The 15517-nt window shown below is 64.1% G+C and overlaps 3 protein-coding genes and 2 long non-coding RNA genes across 8 annotated transcripts; 2 read left to right on the plus strand and 3 right to left on the minus strand.

Annotated features, from left to right (window-relative positions):
• The first annotated feature begins 232 nt into the window (after positions 1-232).
• LOC141733339 (uncharacterized) lies at positions 233-5070 on the plus strand. Its single transcript, XR_012584266.1, has 2 exons — positions 233-1154; positions 2450-5070. It is a non-coding gene; the product is annotated as an uncharacterized LOC141733339 (long non-coding RNA).
• PURB (purine rich element binding protein B) lies at positions 2388-7915 on the minus strand. Of its 4 annotated transcripts, none has more exons than XM_074563571.1 (2): positions 4303-7915; positions 2388-3385 (listed from the first exon to the last, which is right to left on the minus strand). In XM_074563571.1, the coding sequence occupies exon 1, from the start codon at positions 7903-7905 to the stop codon at positions 6874-6876; it is 1032 nt and encodes a 343-aa protein (XP_074419672.1). In that variant the 5' UTR covers positions 7906-7915; the 3' UTR covers positions 2388-3385; positions 4303-6873. The 4 variants fall into 4 exon arrangements, with proteins under 4 accessions (XP_074419672.1, XP_074419670.1, XP_074419668.1 ...); XM_074563569.1 differs by having other exon boundaries at positions 2388-3388; XM_074563567.1 differs by having other exon boundaries at positions 4117-7915.
• Positions 7916-9434: 1519 nt separating this feature from the next.
• COX5B (cytochrome c oxidase subunit 5B) lies at positions 9435-10641 on the minus strand. Its single transcript, XM_074563594.1, has 4 exons — positions 10455-10641; positions 10251-10324; positions 9950-10049; positions 9435-9685 (listed from the first exon to the last, which is right to left on the minus strand). The coding sequence occupies exons 1-4, from the start codon at positions 10546-10548 to the stop codon at positions 9573-9575; spliced, it is 381 nt and encodes a 126-aa protein (XP_074419695.1). The 5' UTR covers positions 10549-10641; the 3' UTR covers positions 9435-9572.
• A 568-nt stretch (positions 10642-11209) lies between these two features.
• Positions 11210-15050, plus strand: KCNIP3 (potassium voltage-gated channel interacting protein 3). The gene is made up of 8 exons (XM_074563572.1): positions 11210-11689; positions 12852-12976; positions 13075-13144; positions 13259-13329; positions 13795-13902; positions 14059-14163; positions 14282-14344; positions 14539-15050. The coding sequence occupies exons 1-8, from the start codon at positions 11587-11589 to the stop codon at positions 14584-14586; spliced, it is 693 nt and encodes a 230-aa protein (XP_074419673.1). The 5' UTR covers positions 11210-11586; the 3' UTR covers positions 14587-15050.
• Positions 12538-15488, minus strand: LOC141733338 (uncharacterized). Its single transcript, XR_012584265.1, has 2 exons — positions 15340-15488; positions 12538-14445 (listed from the first exon to the last, which is right to left on the minus strand). It is a non-coding gene; the product is annotated as an uncharacterized LOC141733338 (long non-coding RNA).
• Between the last annotated feature and the right edge of the window lie 29 nt (positions 15489-15517).

Raw genomic sequence — 15517 nt, forward strand, 5'->3', positions numbered from 1 at the left:
CCCCGCGGCCCGTTTAACGGCTGTTTTTCCTTTGCACACGGCACGCAGGGGTGAGGGCGGGGGGCGTGGCATCGGGGTGACGTGAGCGTCTACCGAATAGAAAGAGCTGAGCGCCCCAAGGGGGCGGGGTCAGGAGGACGGACAGCTGGCTGAGCCAATGGAGGGAGACGAGCCTTTCCCGCCCATTCTCTGTCCCTGCCCCCCGTGTTGTTTGTTTGCGCTGAGGGGAGCGGGGTGAAGCGGGGGGGGTTTACTCGGTTCCGCTAGTTTTACCGGCGGGGCTCAGGTCCCCTTCGGCGGACAGGACTTCCCTCAGGGCCGTCCCAGGGCCTGGCCGCGTCTGCTCGTCTGTGGGCCGGCGTCTCCCCGGGCAGCGGGGCCCGGCTCCTGACAGACTCCGGGGCCCGGCTCCTTACAGGCTCCCAGGGCCTCCGTAGGCCTTAGGGCCGCCCTGCCGCTCCCTTCCGCCTCCTTCGGGGCAGCATAGAGCTTCCCGCTCGGGCCGGGCCCTGTCATCACCCCCCCGGCTGACTGAAGGGCTTGGGGTGCAGCCTGGGGAGGGTTAAAGCTGGGTTACGACCCCGGTCAGGCTGCTGTTGGTCCCGGCTTGGTACCCGGAGGAGGTGCCTGCCGGCTGGGACCGCAGTGGGGTGGGGGAATCCCTCCCAGGTGAGGCTGAGGCTCGGCAGTGGCTCAGGCGAGCAGTGTCTTTGAGTTCTTCCCTGTGTGTTTTTCAGGAAATACAGAAATAAAGGTTGGCCCTGCCCTGTGGGATGAGATAAGGGCAGTGGGGTGACACAGACCATCCTCGGGATGTGGACCAGGGCTCAGGGCAGGGAGGGGACACTGAGAGGCAAAAGGGATGGCAGGGATCAAATAGGGTCAAAAAAAGCCCCCCAAATTCCTACTCTGGACTGTTGTGGGGTGGGGTGTTAGAGAACAGCGTGTCATGGGAAATAAAAACTGATGCACCATGATGCATCAAGTCAAGTTCCAGCATCAAGTCAAACCCAATTTATGTGCCATAGTTAATTTTATAAGAGAAACTCTGGATTTTAGAGAGCAAAGGGTGGATGGCTAACAGGAACAGCTGAAGGGGCCCCGGCGCGGCAGAGCCCCTGCCCCAGGATGGTGGAAGAAGCCTGGAGGAGCAGGTAGGAAGCTCCCGGCGGGCGGAGGGGGGAGGAGGAGGAGGGAGGCACCTTTGCACTGCCGCTGTCCCCCCCCCCCCCCGTGTCTCCCAGCCACCTCACACCATGCCTCAGTTTCCCCCCAGCACCGGGCAGGGTTTGGGGGGCACTGGGCAGCCCCTGCCCCCACCGCTGCAACTGCCATGGGGAGCTGAGGGGTGCCCCCCGGCCCCCACAGCTGCCTCCCAGGAGGGAATGCTGCCTGCACCTGCCCCAGAAGCAACTGCCGCAGGCGCCTGCTGCGCGTCCAGGCCGGCCCAGCTGTCCCCACTGCTCCCCCCAGGGCCCCCCAGCTCCCTCCGGGGGAGCTGGAGCAGCTGCCCACGCCGGCATCCGGGCGACGTGCGGCACGGGGGCCCCAGAGATGCTGCCAGCAGCTCCCAGACCCCGCAAGGAGGGGATGGAGCCCACCCCGCCCCCCCCGGGGCCGGGGTCAGGCCAGGCCCCGGCTGCGGCGCTGGCGGCAGGGCTGCGGTGCGGCGGCGGCTCATGCGCAGGCGGCTCCCGCTCGTGTCCTCAGATGAGCCCGTGCCCGCAGGGAGCCGCAGAGCTAAATGCGGCGAGGGCTGCGGCGCCTGCGTCACCGCACTGAGCGGGCTGCCGGCACCCGGCGTGGCACAGGCTGCACGCCACGCACACGGGGTGAACACGCCATGAATACACCACGCACGGCAGTGAACATGCCATGCACATGGGATGAACATGCCGCACAGACGTGTACACGCCTCACGCACGCCGCGCAGCCACGTGCATGGCGCGCACGCCACGCTGGGCCGGTCCGCGCACACCGGCATGCCTGCACGAGCCGGGACACATGCAACACTCGTGTGCCGTGCCAAACCCTCCTCCCTCCCCACAGTTCCAATCCCGTATGCCCCCACGTACCCCGCGGTGTCCCCCACAGCTCCCCTCATTCTGGGGACACCCCTGGGGACCCCATGTACCCCCTTTATGCCCCCCCCTTCCAAGCCCTCAGGGTGTCTGCTTTTCCCCCCAGAGCCCTGAGGGTCCCCAGGACACCGCAAAACACCCCCAGAATGCCACGGGGCCACCCTGCCCACCCCGTCCTTCACCAAGACAGTGGCACCAGTGACACACACACACACACACACACACACCCCCCCCCACACACACCGGGATCGTTGGGGAACCGCCCCCCCCCCCCCCCCCAAAGGAGCAAGATGGGGCCAGGCTGGGTTTTTCATTCACTTTTCCGCATACTTTTTATTTGTTACAAACATACAATTCTTTAAATATAGACTTGTAAAACTCCATTTGCAAAAATCTGCTACGGTAAGGAGTGCTCGCTAGCATGAGGAGTTCGTCACGTCGGGCGTCGTCTTTGCTAGTGGTAAAATCCAGGACCTGCCTTCGGCAACCGCCGGCTGCTCCCTGGCGTCTCCCGAAGCCGCCCCGCCGGCCGCAGAGGAAGGGAGAGGGGGGGACGGGACCCCCCCGGGCGCCGGCAGCCCTGCGCTGGGCCGCCTAAAGTGCATGGTTTGCTTTATTTTTTGTTTTTCTTTCATTAAAAAAATAAGAGGAATAAAACTTTCTTCTTTCGTCAAGGTACTTTGGGGTGAACGTTTTGGTCTCTCAGCAGATATTGGCCGAAGTCAGTCCCGGCCCCGGCGGCTCTCGGCGGAGGATCCGGTGCTCTCCCGCACGGATGTTTTACCAACCGTCTGGCACGTTTCCACCTCCCCCACGTGCCGGGGATGGGAGAGCCTCCCGCGCCGGGCCCGTTCTCAGCCATGGCATCGGCGCTGCTCCGAGGCCAGAAATCCTCACTGCTCCCGCCTGCCGGTAACGCCACGGTTTCGAGGCCTGGACACCACTGGCGACCCCAAACCGTGGTGCCAGGGAGACGCTGGTGCGGGGCTCCCAGGTCTCGCCCACCACCACCGCGGTGAGAAGGCGTCGACGCTGGTGCCGCATCTCTTCTCCAGTTGTTCCTTTCCCATCTCAGCTCTATCCGAGATCTGTCCCGGCCCCTGGATTCGGAATCTCACGCCGACGCACCAAGCGCTTGGCACAGGCGCTGCTGGATCGACCGGCTCCGCGAGGAAGAGGAGGGCGACGGCGCCCGCGGCCGAGCCTCGCCCCACCGGGAACATCTCCCCCAGCACCCGCCGAGCCGCCGCGACGCTGGGCCCATTCCCATTTCCCACCGGGAACCCGCTCCCGGCAGCAAGTATCTGCTGAGAGATTCCTTGTGCATCAGCTCAAGTACCGTCATCGCTCGCTCACGCTTCTTTTTTTTTTTTGTTTTTCCATTTTTTTCTTTTTTTTTTTTTTTTTTAAACTTTTTTCTTTTTTAAAAGAGAAGCCGGCGAGGGGTTGGTTTTTTTTTATCGCCAACAAGAGAAAGGGCCGCTCTCCCTGGCACGGCGGCCCCGGGGACCGGCCACCTCCCCCTGCGTCGTCCCCTGCCGTCAGTGAGGGACCATGAGGGGATCCTCCTGCCCGTGACCCCAAAACAGCTGGAAACAAGGCAGGATAATTCCGATTTTCTTCCATATTTTTCTTTTTTGGGGAAAAAAATGAAGCGGTTTTAACTTTTAATGGAGCCGCCAATGGCTCCCGGCCCTCGGCCCGGACGTTTTGGGGTATTTACATTGATTTTGGGGCGCTATACAAGATTTACAAGATTCCTTTTTTTTTTTTTTTTTGTACAGCGATAGTCGCGCTCTCAAACCGTCCCTTCCGGGGCAACAGAAATCTGGAAGCTCCAAGAATTTGGGATTTTTTTTTTTTTTTGTCCCCCTTTCGGTTAAAAAAAAAAAAAAAAAGGCAATTTGCCCGTTTTCTACAGAATCCAAACCAAAAAAAAAAAAAAAACCCAACCAAATCTCATATATATACACACACACACAGAGATGTGTATATACATATATATATATATAAGGAAACAACCAAACCCTCCGACCTGCCCCTCGCCCCGGCCGCAGGGAGGTGTTTTCGGCGACGAGGTCGGTCCGTGGCGAGATGCCGGCGCTGGCAGAACCCGGCTCCAGCAAAACCGTCGTCCCGCTTTCCTCGGGAAAGGCTCGTCGGCCGCCGGCTGAGCCAACTGGAAAAAACCAAAACCAAAACAAAAACCCCCAAAACTCACCAAAGAACAACCGTCTCCCCCCTCGCAGAAACCACCCGAGTCCTTGCTCGTCCGCCCACCTCTCCGCATCGCTCTCGCTGGTTGCTGGCAGGTTAAAAAAAAACCCTTTTTCGCTCTGATTTTTTTTATCGCATTTTTTTTGGATGTTCTTTTCGCTGCGAGATTTCTTCCCCCGACGCGCTCTGCTCTTCTCACCCGTGTGCTGGAAGGTCAAATGGAGCTGCGGAAGGTTCCTGTACAGATACATCGCTTCTCCGGCAGGAGAAAGGCTTCTGGCTGCCAAAGCGAACGCTGGGTCCTGGTTTTATTTCATTTTATTTTTTCGGCGTTATTTGCCTTTTTCCTCTTCCACACATTTCCTAGGCGGCTACAGGGAGCCGAGCTGGGCCGGCAGCGACCCCAGAGTAGAAAGGTAAGGCTAAATCACTGCAATTCAGCCCAAAAAAAAAAAACCCAAAAAAAGAAATATATATATATTTTTTTATATATATATATATATATATGATCCTCTTCAAAAATAAAAGGAGAGGTACCGCCTGCGTCTCTGCAGCCGGCTCCCGGCAGCCCGACGCTGGCAAGTCCATCACCGCGGAGCCGTGGCGGCCAAGCGGTGGCCGCTCTCTCCCCCGATCCGGAGCCGTCCGCGGCATTTTCCGTTGGTTTATTTTTGTATTTTTTTTTTTTTTGTGTGTGTTTTTTTTGTTTGTTTTTTTTTTTGTTTTTTTTTTTTTCTCCGCGGCAAAGAACCGAAGGCGCGGCAACGCCAAACCGAGAACGACGGGTGGATACAGCAGGACGTCACTGGAAAGAGCTGCCTTAGGGTACAAAATACAGTACGGACGCGGTTCGGACATGGAGATAAAAGACTATTGCTCCCGTGTGAGTGAGGAAACCCAGTCCTTTGCGACGGAGAAGAGTTAAAAACGGGATAAACGGAAGAAATTCGCCTTAAAAATCCCTTTAAAAAGAGCTATGTAGGCGGGGAAGGGCGGGATGAGGTTTGACAGACGGACGGACAGATGACGTACCCCGGGGCTCTGCTGGGTTTCGGGGTGAGCGGGGGACGGAGGTGGCGTGTCCCCCCCCTGCCGTCGCCTCGCGAAGACGAGTCACTGCCGGCCATTCCTCGCTTCCCAATAAATACGGAGCGAGCGGAGAGAGGGAAGACGCCGGGATCCGCGAGAATAAATTAAAAGAGATCAGAGGGCGGGCGCGTGCAGGCTCCCAGAAAATAGCGGAAAAAAAGCTTAATTTAAAAAAAAAAAAAAAAAGAAGAGTCCTAAAACTGGAGAAGCCATCGGACAAGAAGACCTGAAACTTTGGAATGAAGAGTGATGAACCCCATTCAGTTCAGAGTTCCTGGGATAACGTGGCTAAAAAAAAAAAAAAAAAAAAAAAACTTTCTGGAAAGCGCAGGATTGACCTGATTTAGCTAAAATTAAAAAAAAACCCCAAACTTAAAAAAAAAAAAAAAAAAACTAACCAAAACCCCAAACATTTGAGAGTGGAAAAAACCATTTAACACGAGAGGTGATGGCCAGAGAGACCCTGCGGGCTCTGGTGTGGCAGAGCCAGTGTGGCCAGGTGGGAAAAAAACACAAAAAAGAGAGGAAAAAACCTCCCCAAAACCCCCCCAAAAATTTAAAAAACCCCCCAAACCAACACCGAAGCCCCCAGCCGCCGGGGTGCGGAGTCTGGTTGGTGCTACTGAGCCGCCGGTGTGAGGTGCTGAGGAAAGGCTGAAGGAAAAAAAGAGGAGAAAAGGGTGGATTTTGGCGCCTGGGGGTCCCAGGAAGGAAATGGGTCCGGTGCGGAGACAAGGGGAAGATCGTGCGCCCTGTCGAGTTTTCCTTGTGCTTTGTGCCTGCGTGAACCTGCCTCTCCCTGCGCCCCCCGGCACCAGAGGGGGAAGGCGGAGGGGGGAAAAAAAAAAAAAATCGTTAAAACCGAGAAAGTCTTCCTTAATTTTCAGGAACCTGCCAGCGTCGCACTAGCTGGGTGCGGGTTCCAGTTCGGGCGCCTGAAGTTTAGCAGTTTGCATCCCAAAAAAAACCCAAAAAACCCCAAAAATATGGAAAGAAAGGGGAGGAAAAAAAAATTAAAATAAAGGAAAAAGTGGAAGAAGAGAGCACGGACGTTGGTCCAGATAGAGCCCCCCTCGCTCCCGAGAGCTCCTGCTGCTGCCGCCGTCTCCCCCTGCCTGGCTCCTCTTCTGCCGGCCGGCGGGGCTCCGGCGAGGGTCTGGACGTGCGGCGGCGGCTCCGCTCCGCAATGCTGGTTTCGGTGAGGGGGGGCACCGTGGCAGCGCTGGGAGGGGAGAGGGGATGCGGGTGTCTCCCCCCCACCCCCCCCCGACAGGCAGAGAGTCCTGGGGGGGACGGCGGTGGCGGGTGCGTGCGAGGACGCAGTCGGCGTCGCGGTCGGTGTCGCGCTGGTTACTCTCTCCGGCGGCGGGTTTTTGGGGGGCGGGGGGGAGGGGGAGGGAATCGGGAGAAACGAGGAGGGGGGGGGCCCGGGGGGTTGGATGTGGGGCGAGGGGGGAAGGGGGGGGCCGGCGGTGGGGTTTAGGGTTCAGTCGTCGTCCACGTCGTCGCCGTCGGAGTCGTCGCCGGCGCCGCTGCCGCTGCCGGGTCCCGGGGGTCCGGCGCGGCGGTCGTAGAGCTTGTCCCGCTGGCGCTCCTGGATGTCACGCATCTCCTCAGCGTAACGGCAGAAGGCGCCGCCGAACTTGGCCCAGGCCTTGTAGGGGACGGTGATGGCGTTGCGGTAGGACGGCTTCACCTCGCTCACCCGCAGGAAGACGCCGTACTTGTTGCACCCCACGTCGAAGAAGAAGCGCTTGGAGTCCACGGTGATGGAGGTGCCCTCGGGCAGCTCCCCGTAGAGCCCCCCGCCGCCCGGACCGCCGCCCCCGGGGCCGCCCAGCTCGTCCTCCTCGCCCCCGTAGTCGTCGATGAGCTTGGCCAGGGCGTCGCGGAACTCGATCAGCCCCTGGGCCGGCAGGGCGATGGTCTGGCCGCTCTGCAGCCCGGGGGGGCCCCCGGCAAAGCCCCCCGGCCCCCCGGGGCCGCGGTTGACGGTCTGGCGGATGCGGAGGAAGCGCCCGCGCTGGTTCTCCTTCAGGTCCAGGTAGTACTTGCGGTTCTCCCGCACCAGGAACTCGCTCTTGAGGGCGCGGCGGGGGCCGGGGCCGGCGCCGTCCTCGCCCGGCGGCCCGGCGGCCTGGGCCAGCTGCTCGGGGCTGGAGGGGCCCAGCTGGGCGTAGTGCTCGATAAAGTCGCCCAGGTAGTCGCGGAACTCGGCGGCCACCGCCATGGAGAGCGTGAGGCGGCTCTTGGACCCGCCCGCCCCCACCTCGGCGATCTTGAGGAACCGGCCCTTGGCGTTCTGCTTCACGTCCAGGTAGAAGCGCTTGTTCTGGATGTCCAGCCGCTTCGAGGCCAGCTCCTGCGTCTCCTGCTCGGGCCCGGCCCCGCCGCCGCCGGACCCCCCGCCGGACCCGGCCCCGCCGCCGCCGCCGCCGCCTCCGCCACGGCCGGTCGCGAACCCGCCGCTGCCGCTGCCGCTGCCGCCGCGCTCGCTGCCGCTGTCCCCGTCCGCCATCTTGTCCGCCCGCGCCGCCCCGCGCCGCCCCGCTTCCGGCGCGCGCCCCGCGCGCCCGCGCCGCCCCTCTGCGACAGAGGGGTGACGTCACCGCCGCACTCACCGCCCGCCCGCCCCGCCCGCCGCGTCCCCGCGCGCCCTCTGCCGACGCCCCGCCCCCCGCCGGAGCCCCGCCCCCCGCGCTGTCAGTCACGGCCGTCGGCGGCTTCCATTGGCCGCGCGCTCGGGGGGGAGGGGGGAGGGAGGGTGGTAATATCGAGAGCCCCGCCCCCTCCGGACTGGGGGTGGGAGGGTGTATGACGTCATGGCCGGCCAGCTTGGCGTCATCAACAACGTCAGCAGAGGGAGGGACCGCACCGGGGATGCGGCAGCCACCGGGCCCTCCCCGGTGACCCTCGGGGGCCAGAGCCCACCCCCCCCCCCCGGACATACGACGTCATCGCCGGCCCGCCCGGCGTCACCCACGCATCAGCAGCGGGCGAGGGGGACGCAGCGGGGACCCGGCGGCCTCCGGGGACCCCTCGGGGGCCTCCAGCACCTCCTGGGGGGCCCCGCAGCCGCGCCCCCCCCCCAGGACCAGGCAGCCCCGAGAGCTCCCGCCGTCCCCCAGCTGCCCCCCGAGGGCCGCCCAGCAGCGGGAGGAGGGGTCCTGCCCCAGTGGAGCCAGTTCCCCGGGGACCCCCCGCCACCTCTGGAGATTTGGCCACCACGCGCGGCCACCAGCGACGCTGCCGGGGCCACCCGGAGAGCAACGAAAGGCCCCACAGAGCTGCGGGTGGCGGGGCTGAGGTGACTGTCCCCGTCAGGGGCAGGAAGGAGGGAGCACGGGTCAGCAACCAGCCATGGAGCCGGCACTTTCTGTGGCCAGGGGGACCCATTTTGAGGCCCAATATCTGCTCGGGAGGGACAGGAGCCACCTCAGGGCACCCGCTCAGCCTCAGCCCACCCCGGAAGGTGCTGGAGACCGTCTCCAGGGGATGGGGGTGACACAGCCGTGGCAGGCGAGGAGGGGACAGTAGACACAGGCTACTGGGACCTCAGGGGGCCTCTGACTCCATGGTGGGACACCACCATGGCCACCTGGTGGTGCCACCCTGGAAGACAGTGTCCACTTGAGGGCCCCCCCCCCGCAGGTACAGCCACAACCTCCACTGGGAGGGACACCTCGTGTGGAATTGGTGGGGGGGAGGGGGACCCAGGGGGGCTGTGACCCTCCCTGTGGGCTTCTTTTGGGGATGGGGGGGGTGTCCCCAAGCAGGTCTTGCTTCCGGAGCCCCCCAGCCAAGGGGACAGCAAGACCTCCAACAGCCGCACCCCAGGGCCTAGGGATGGTGGGGCCCCTCCACCCCAAAAACCGCTCCAAGGTCACGAACACCTCCCGGGGACACGGCCCAGCCCTGCTCCGTGTCCCCTCCCTGCTCCCGAGGGCAGCAACAGCTACGAATTCACCCCCGCGGGTGTCCCCCCCCACCCGCCCCGGCACCCACGGGTGCTCCCCTCCCCCCCCCCCAGTGCAGACAGAGTCGGGGTCTCACACACAAACTCTTTATGGGGGACACACACAGTGGGGGCGGCTCAGCTCGGCCCAGACGATGCCCAGTGGGTGCTGGGGGGGTCGGTGTGACCCATGGGCCCCTCCGTGGGTGCTGGGGGGTCCGGGGAGTCCCTCAGTGGGGCAGCTCGTGAGGGATGAGCTTGTAGTGGGCGCCGCAGGAGGGGCAGCGCTGGGCCTCCCCCTGGTGCAGCCAGAACCAGACGACGCAGCTGTTGTCCTCTTCGCCTGGGGGAGGAAGAGGAGGGTGGGACGGAGGGAAGGAGGCGGGAGGGGACACACACGGACATGGGGGGGGAGGGGGGGGGGCCCAACAGATGGACAGATGGGGCTATGGATGGACAGACAGAGGGAAGGGGACAACATGGAAACACACACAGAGGGGTGGATGGGACACGGACAGGGGGGCGGAGGGAGGGACACGGAGGGGGGAACACACAGACCGGGACATGGACACATGGACACGGGCCGGGGGGGGCCTATGCCACTTACAGACGCAGCCCACGATGCGCTTGTTGGTGATGGAGGGGACGAGGTTGGGGTCCTCCTTGGTCCCCGCGTAGCGCTTGGGCCGGAACATGCTGTAGGGGTCCTGGGGGAAGGGGGTTGCAAGGGGGTGGGGGGGTGAGCGGGGGGAGGGGCAGCCCCGGCCCCCCCCCACCAGCCCCTGCCCGACCCCCCAAGGGACCCCCTGTCCCTGTCACCCACCCCCACCCCAGAACATCCCCCATCCCGCCGCCCCCCCGCCGCCGCCCAGGCCCCGCCCCCTCCCCAGCCGCCCCCCCGCACTCACCAGGCCCTTGTTCATGGCCTCCATCACCTTCCGCTCCAGCCCCGTCGCCTGCTCCTCATCGCTGGCCAGGCCGCCTGCGGGGCACCGCCGTCACACCGGGAAGCCGCCGCCGCCGCCTCGGTCCCCCCCCCGCCCGCCTGCCCGCCCATTTCCCCCTCTCCCTCCGGCCGCCCTCCCCGCTCCCCCCCGTCCCCCCAGGCTCACCAGGGACGGCGAGGCAGCGGGCGGGCGCGGCGCGGGCGGCGGCGGCGGGCAGCAGCCGCAGGGCCGCGCTCACCCGCAGTAACCTTGAGGCCATGGCGGCGGCAGCGGCGGCGGCAGGCGGCGCTTCCGGGGACGGCGGCGGAAGCGGAAGTGGAGGGGCGGAGCGTGCGGCTGAGCCACGCCCTCGGGGCCGTGGGCGCGCACAGCCCTTGGCGACAGGCCCCGCCCTTGGCGACAGGCCCCGCCTTCGGGGCATAAGCCCCGCCCCCGGGAGCGGGACTGGCCGTGGGGCCGGGGCCGGGGCCGGGGGCAGCCCGGGGGGCCCGGGATGGTGTCCCTGGGGACAGGGACAGCCGGGGGGCCAGGACGATGTCCCAGGGGGACGGGACACCCCCGGGATGCTGGTGACAGGTGTCCCCAGGACCACGCGGACACGACACCCTCGGGGGATGGGGAGGGATGACCCCGGGGCCTTGGGGACAAGGCCACTCCAGGACACTGGGGACACGGGGACAGATGGCCGTGGGGACTGGGGGGGGCTGGGGACAGCCCCCCCGCCCCCCCTGCCTCAGTGTCCCCGGGGAGCCCTTCCCTCCCTTGCTTACTCATGCCCTCCATCCCACGCCGCTCGTTAGCCACCTCCCGCTAATTAACTCCCATTAACCCCCCCAGAGGCGGCGGCGGCGGCGGGGGGAGCATTACTGCCTGCCTATTCCTTGGGGGAGGGGGGGGGGGGAGCCTGCCCAAAACCCACCTTTATTTCACCTAATTCTAAGGCCTGCGCCGGTTTTTCACCCAGTGGGGTGAAGGGGGCACCCATGAGTGCTGGGTGGGGCCCCCTGTGCAGGAAGGGGGAGTAAAAAGAGAGGGGGGAAAAAAAAAGGGATAAAATATGGGGGAAAAAAAAAAAAAATAGGAATGGTGGGGGTGGCGGGGGGGGCCGTGGGTGCGTGCCAAGGGAGGAGGGCAGGACGGACGGACGGAGGGACGGAGGCACGGACGGAGGGACGGCCCCACGGCAGCGCCCAGCTCGCAGCGGGCACCCAGCGGCCACCAGCTCCTCGCCCCCACCCTGGCACCCCGCTTTGGGGTGGGGGGCGCAGGGACCCCCCCCCCCGCCCCCCCGCCGGCCATGGGCATCCAGGGCATGGAGCTCTGCGCTGTGGCCGTCGTCATCCTCCTCTTCATCGCCGTCCTCAAACAGTTCGGCATCCTGGAGCCCATCTCCGCGGAAGGTAACCCCCCTCCCTGTCCCCCCCCCTTAATTAATTTTAATTAATTAATCTCATTTATTTGCAGCCCCCCGCCCCACCACGGGGTGTCCAGCATTGCCGCGTCATGGCCCAGCCTTGCTCTGACCTTCCCCGGGGGGCTGGGCTGGCCCCGGCCTCCCCAAACCCCCCTGAGGGGATGCTGGGGACCCCCCAACCCACGCCGACCCCAAAACCCCCCTGAGGTGGGATTGCAAAACCCTCCCGACCCACACTGACCCCAAAACCCCCCCAAGGTGGGATCGGGGGACCCCCTCCAACCCCCACTGACCCCAAACCCACCCTGAGGGGGATGCTGGGGGCCTCCGAGCCCACACTGACCCCCAAAACCCCCTGGAGATGGGACACTGGGTGCCCACGAGTCCTGCATCAACCCCAACCCCCCCGCAGATGGGACACTGGGGACCCCCAATCCCCCGCCGACACCCCAAACTCCCCTCAGATGCAACGCTAGGGCCTTCCAATCGCCCCTGACCCCCAATTCCCCCCTGAGATGGGACACTAGGGACTCCCAATCCCCCCCCAGTCCCCCAAAGACCCCCAAGGTAGGACACCGGGGACCTCCAACGCCCACTGAGCCCTTGAACCCCCCCAAGACAGGACACCAGGGACCCCTAATTCCCCCCCAAACACCCCTGAGATGGGACACTGGGGACCCCAGTCCCGACCCCCCCAGCTTGGGGTTCACCGGGGGACCCCGGGGTTTTCGGGGCGTCCCTACCGATGCGCACGACGGAGCCTCTCCCAGCCCCAAGTTCCCGATATCCCCATCTCAGCGCAGAACGGCTCCGTGGGGGCTTCCCAAGCTGGAATTATTAATGAGCCATCATTTATTAATTACCTTCCGCCCAGCAGGGCGCGGGCAGAGGCAGCATTACACGGGGCTGGGGTGAGACGCTGCCGGAGACGGACGCAGGGAAAAACCCCCCGGGATGGGACGGCTTCTCCCTTGGGATGCGGAACGTGCAGCTTTTCCTCCTGGCACGAGGGGATTTGGGATCCACCAGTGGGTCAGGGAGGGGAGTTTGGTTTTAAGCAGGGTGGGATCTGGGTTGGAAGAGCCCGGGATGACACGGGAAAGGCTGCGGGACCCACGGGGGGGGTCTGTGCCGGCGTCTCCCGGCAGACGGCGGTGATGCCGAGCTGGAGCTCTCGGCTGTCCGGCACCAACCTGAGGGGCTGGAGCGGCTGCTGACACGGACAAAGTTCACTAAGAAGGAGCTGCAGTCCCTCTACCGCGGCTTCAAGAGCGTGAGTGTCGGGAGGGGGACACCCTCACCCCACCACGGTTACAGGGGGGGTGGGTTTCGGCAGATCCAGGGTTCACCGGGTGCCCGTTCCCCTCCCAGGAGTGTCCCAGCGGCCTGGTGGATGAGGAGACCTTCAAGCTCATCTACTCGCAGTTCTTCCCCCAAGGCGGTGAGTCGGGAACCCCCGAGGCCGGCAGTGGAGGGTGCCGGTATCCGGAGAAAATGCCAAAATACCAATCCCGGCGTGTGGGCTTCACCGGCTCCCGCCTTCCTCCCCTCGCAGATGCCAGCACCTACGCGCACTTCTTGTTCGACGCCTTCGACGCCGACCGCAACGGGGCTCTCTGCTTCCAGGTGAGGCTCCCGGCACTGCTCCCGCACCCGGCTTCTCCCTCCCAGCAAAGCCGTGCCAGCGCCGCGCTGCTCCGGCTGTCCGCGTGGCTGTACGCGTGCCCAGCGGTGTGATTCATCACATCCTCCTCCTCGCCTGCATGCCATGGGGGATAAAAGTTTGGCGCAGCGGCAACAGCCAAAATTTTGGGTCTCCTCGCCGGCGGGAGCCTGTGCTGGGATTGTTCCGGGCACTGCGGCAGGGGGGGCCGGCGCCAGTTTTACCCTGGTGATTAAAAATAGCTGCGAGCCAGAATAGAAACGGGATCAATAGGAACAAAATCCCCTGGGGCGTCCCATGATCGATGGCAGCGCCACGGCACCAGTGGAGGGGGGCGAACAGCTGAGCTGGGGGGACATGGGTCCATCCCTGGGGGTGCCGGCGGTGCCCGTAGGATGTCCCCGCTCACAGCCGTGGTTCTCCGGCAGGATTTTGTCATTGGCCTCTCCGTCTTGCTGCGGGGGACAGTGCACCAGAAGCTGAAGTGGGCTTTCAACCTCTACGACATTAATAAAGATGGCTACATCACCAAGGAGGTGACATGTGGAGGGGGGGACGAGGCCTGGGGGGGCCAGGAGCATGGCAGGGGACACCCACAGAGTGACAGGAATGGGGGAAACAAGTGCTGGAGGACAAAGGTGCCCTCCTTCGGAGGGTTCTTGTCACCCAGTCCCCCCTCTGTCCCCTCCTAGGAAATGCTGGAGATCATGAAGTCCATCTACGACATGATGGGGCGCTGCACCCACCCCGCCCTGCAGGACAGCGCGCCTGCCGAGCATGTGGAGCTCTTCTTCCAGGTGACACCGTCCTGCCTCGTCCCCCCCTGCCAGCCACCAACCCCCCCGGGGTGTCACAGGCCGGGGCTGCCACCGCCGCCGGGGCCGTCCCCGCTGAGCCCCTGCTGTTCCTTTGCAGAAGATGGACAGGAACGGTGACGGTGTGGTGACCTTCGAGGAGTTCCTGGAGACATGCCAGAAGGTGAGCAGCACTGCAGGGGCCTTCAGCATCGATGCCATCCTCCTCCTCCTCACTGCCAGGCCTCTGAACCCGAGTTCCTCATCCTGTCCCAAAGTGATGTCCTGAGGGGGCCGGGGGACAACAGCTCTGGTGAGGACAGGAGGGAGGGGGCGAGGGGGATGGGGGGTCTGACCTCTCCCTCCTGCCCCATCCAGGACGAGGACATCATGAGCTCCATGCAGATCTTTGAGAATGTGATCTAGAACCCGGGACCACACGCTTGGCCCTGCCAGCGCCCGAGGGGGACTTTTTTTTCTACTATCTCAAACAAAATGAGAGGTTAAAAGAAAGAAGAAAATAATCCACCTGACCCCCGACACTCCAGTTACAAGAGAGGAAGAGACACGGGGTGACTTTACCGGCTCGTCCGCCCAAGCCACCCCCGGCATGGCGCCTGGCAACGCCTGCCCTGCCAGCCAGACCCATTTTGGGGGGAACACCCCCACCCCACCCCGCAGCGGGGCTACCCCTGCCCTGTGCGGCACAGGAGCCCCCACAGGAGCACCCAGCCGAGGAGGGGGTCTCCATCGCAGCCGCAAAATGGCAGCTCCCAATGGCCAACTGAAAGCACATGAACCTCCTCCCCGCCACCCAATGCAGCGCTTAAGGGGACTTAGGCCGCTCCCCGCCTTCTGGCGGTACCAGGAGAGAGGGCTAATTTTCTAAATAAAACAAATGGCAATGATTTAGGGATTAAATGTGCCAGCCGGGGAGCCAAGGGGGAAGCAATGGCTGTGCACAGCCCAGGGGGGCCAGAGAGGTGGTGGCGAGTCCCGAGCCCTGAGGCGGTGGCAGCAGAGGTAGTTTCGCTCTGCGGGAGGGTTATTTGGGCTATTTCTGCTTTTTTTTCTCCGCACGAATAGGCCGGCGAGGCCAGGCTGCACCTCAGCCAGGCCCCCGCCCTGGCCCCCCGGCCCGGCCCCCCCTCCGCAGCCGCCTGTCGCTCGCTCACTCACTGCGTGTTTCCATGAAATAAAGGTTAGAAACACCCGCCTGGGCCCGGCTCGCTCCCGCCGCGAGGCCTGGCCGGCCCCGGCCTCGGCGCCGTCATGGCGGCGCTGTCATGGCGGCCGGGCGCTGTCATGGCGGCCGCGCCCCGTCTCCTAGCAACGCCGCTGCCCCGCCCCTCCAGCG

The sequence above is a fragment of the Larus michahellis genome, chromosome 20, assembly GCF_964199755.1.
Source record: "Larus michahellis chromosome 20, bLarMic1.1, whole genome shotgun sequence".
NCBI classification, from domain to species: domain Eukaryota; kingdom Metazoa; phylum Chordata; class Aves; order Charadriiformes; family Laridae; genus Larus; species Larus michahellis.

Excerpts from the sequence above, each read along its gene's own strand:
- KCNIP3 (XM_074563572.1), top strand. The coding sequence starts at position 11,587 with ATGGGCATCCAGGGCATGGAGCTCTGCGCTGTGGCCGTCGTCATCCTC. Across the intron at positions 11,690-12,851 it reads GGAGCCCATCTCCGCGGAAG|ACGGCGGTGATGCCGAGCTG; the intron begins GTAACCCCCCTC and ends GTCTCCCGGCAG. Across the intron at positions 14,345-14,538 it reads TCCTGGAGACATGCCAGAAG|GACGAGGACATCATGAGCTC; the intron begins GTGAGCAGCACT and ends TGCCCCATCCAG.
- COX5B (XM_074563594.1), bottom strand. The coding sequence starts at position 10,548 with ATGGCCTCAAGGTTACTGCGGGTGAGCGCGGCCCTGCGGCTGCTGCCC. Across the intron at positions 10,325-10,454 it reads CCGCTGCCTCGCCGTCCCTG|GCGGCCTGGCCAGCGATGAG; the intron begins GTGAGCCTGGGG and ends GGTGCCCCGCAG. Across the intron at positions 9,686-9,949 it reads GCGCATCGTGGGCTGCGTCT|GCGAAGAGGACAACAGCTGC; the intron begins GTAAGTGGCATA and ends TTCCTCCCCCAG.
- PURB (XM_074563571.1), bottom strand. The coding sequence starts at position 7,905 with ATGGCGGACGGGGACAGCGGCAGCGAGCGCGGCGGCAGCGGCAGCGGC.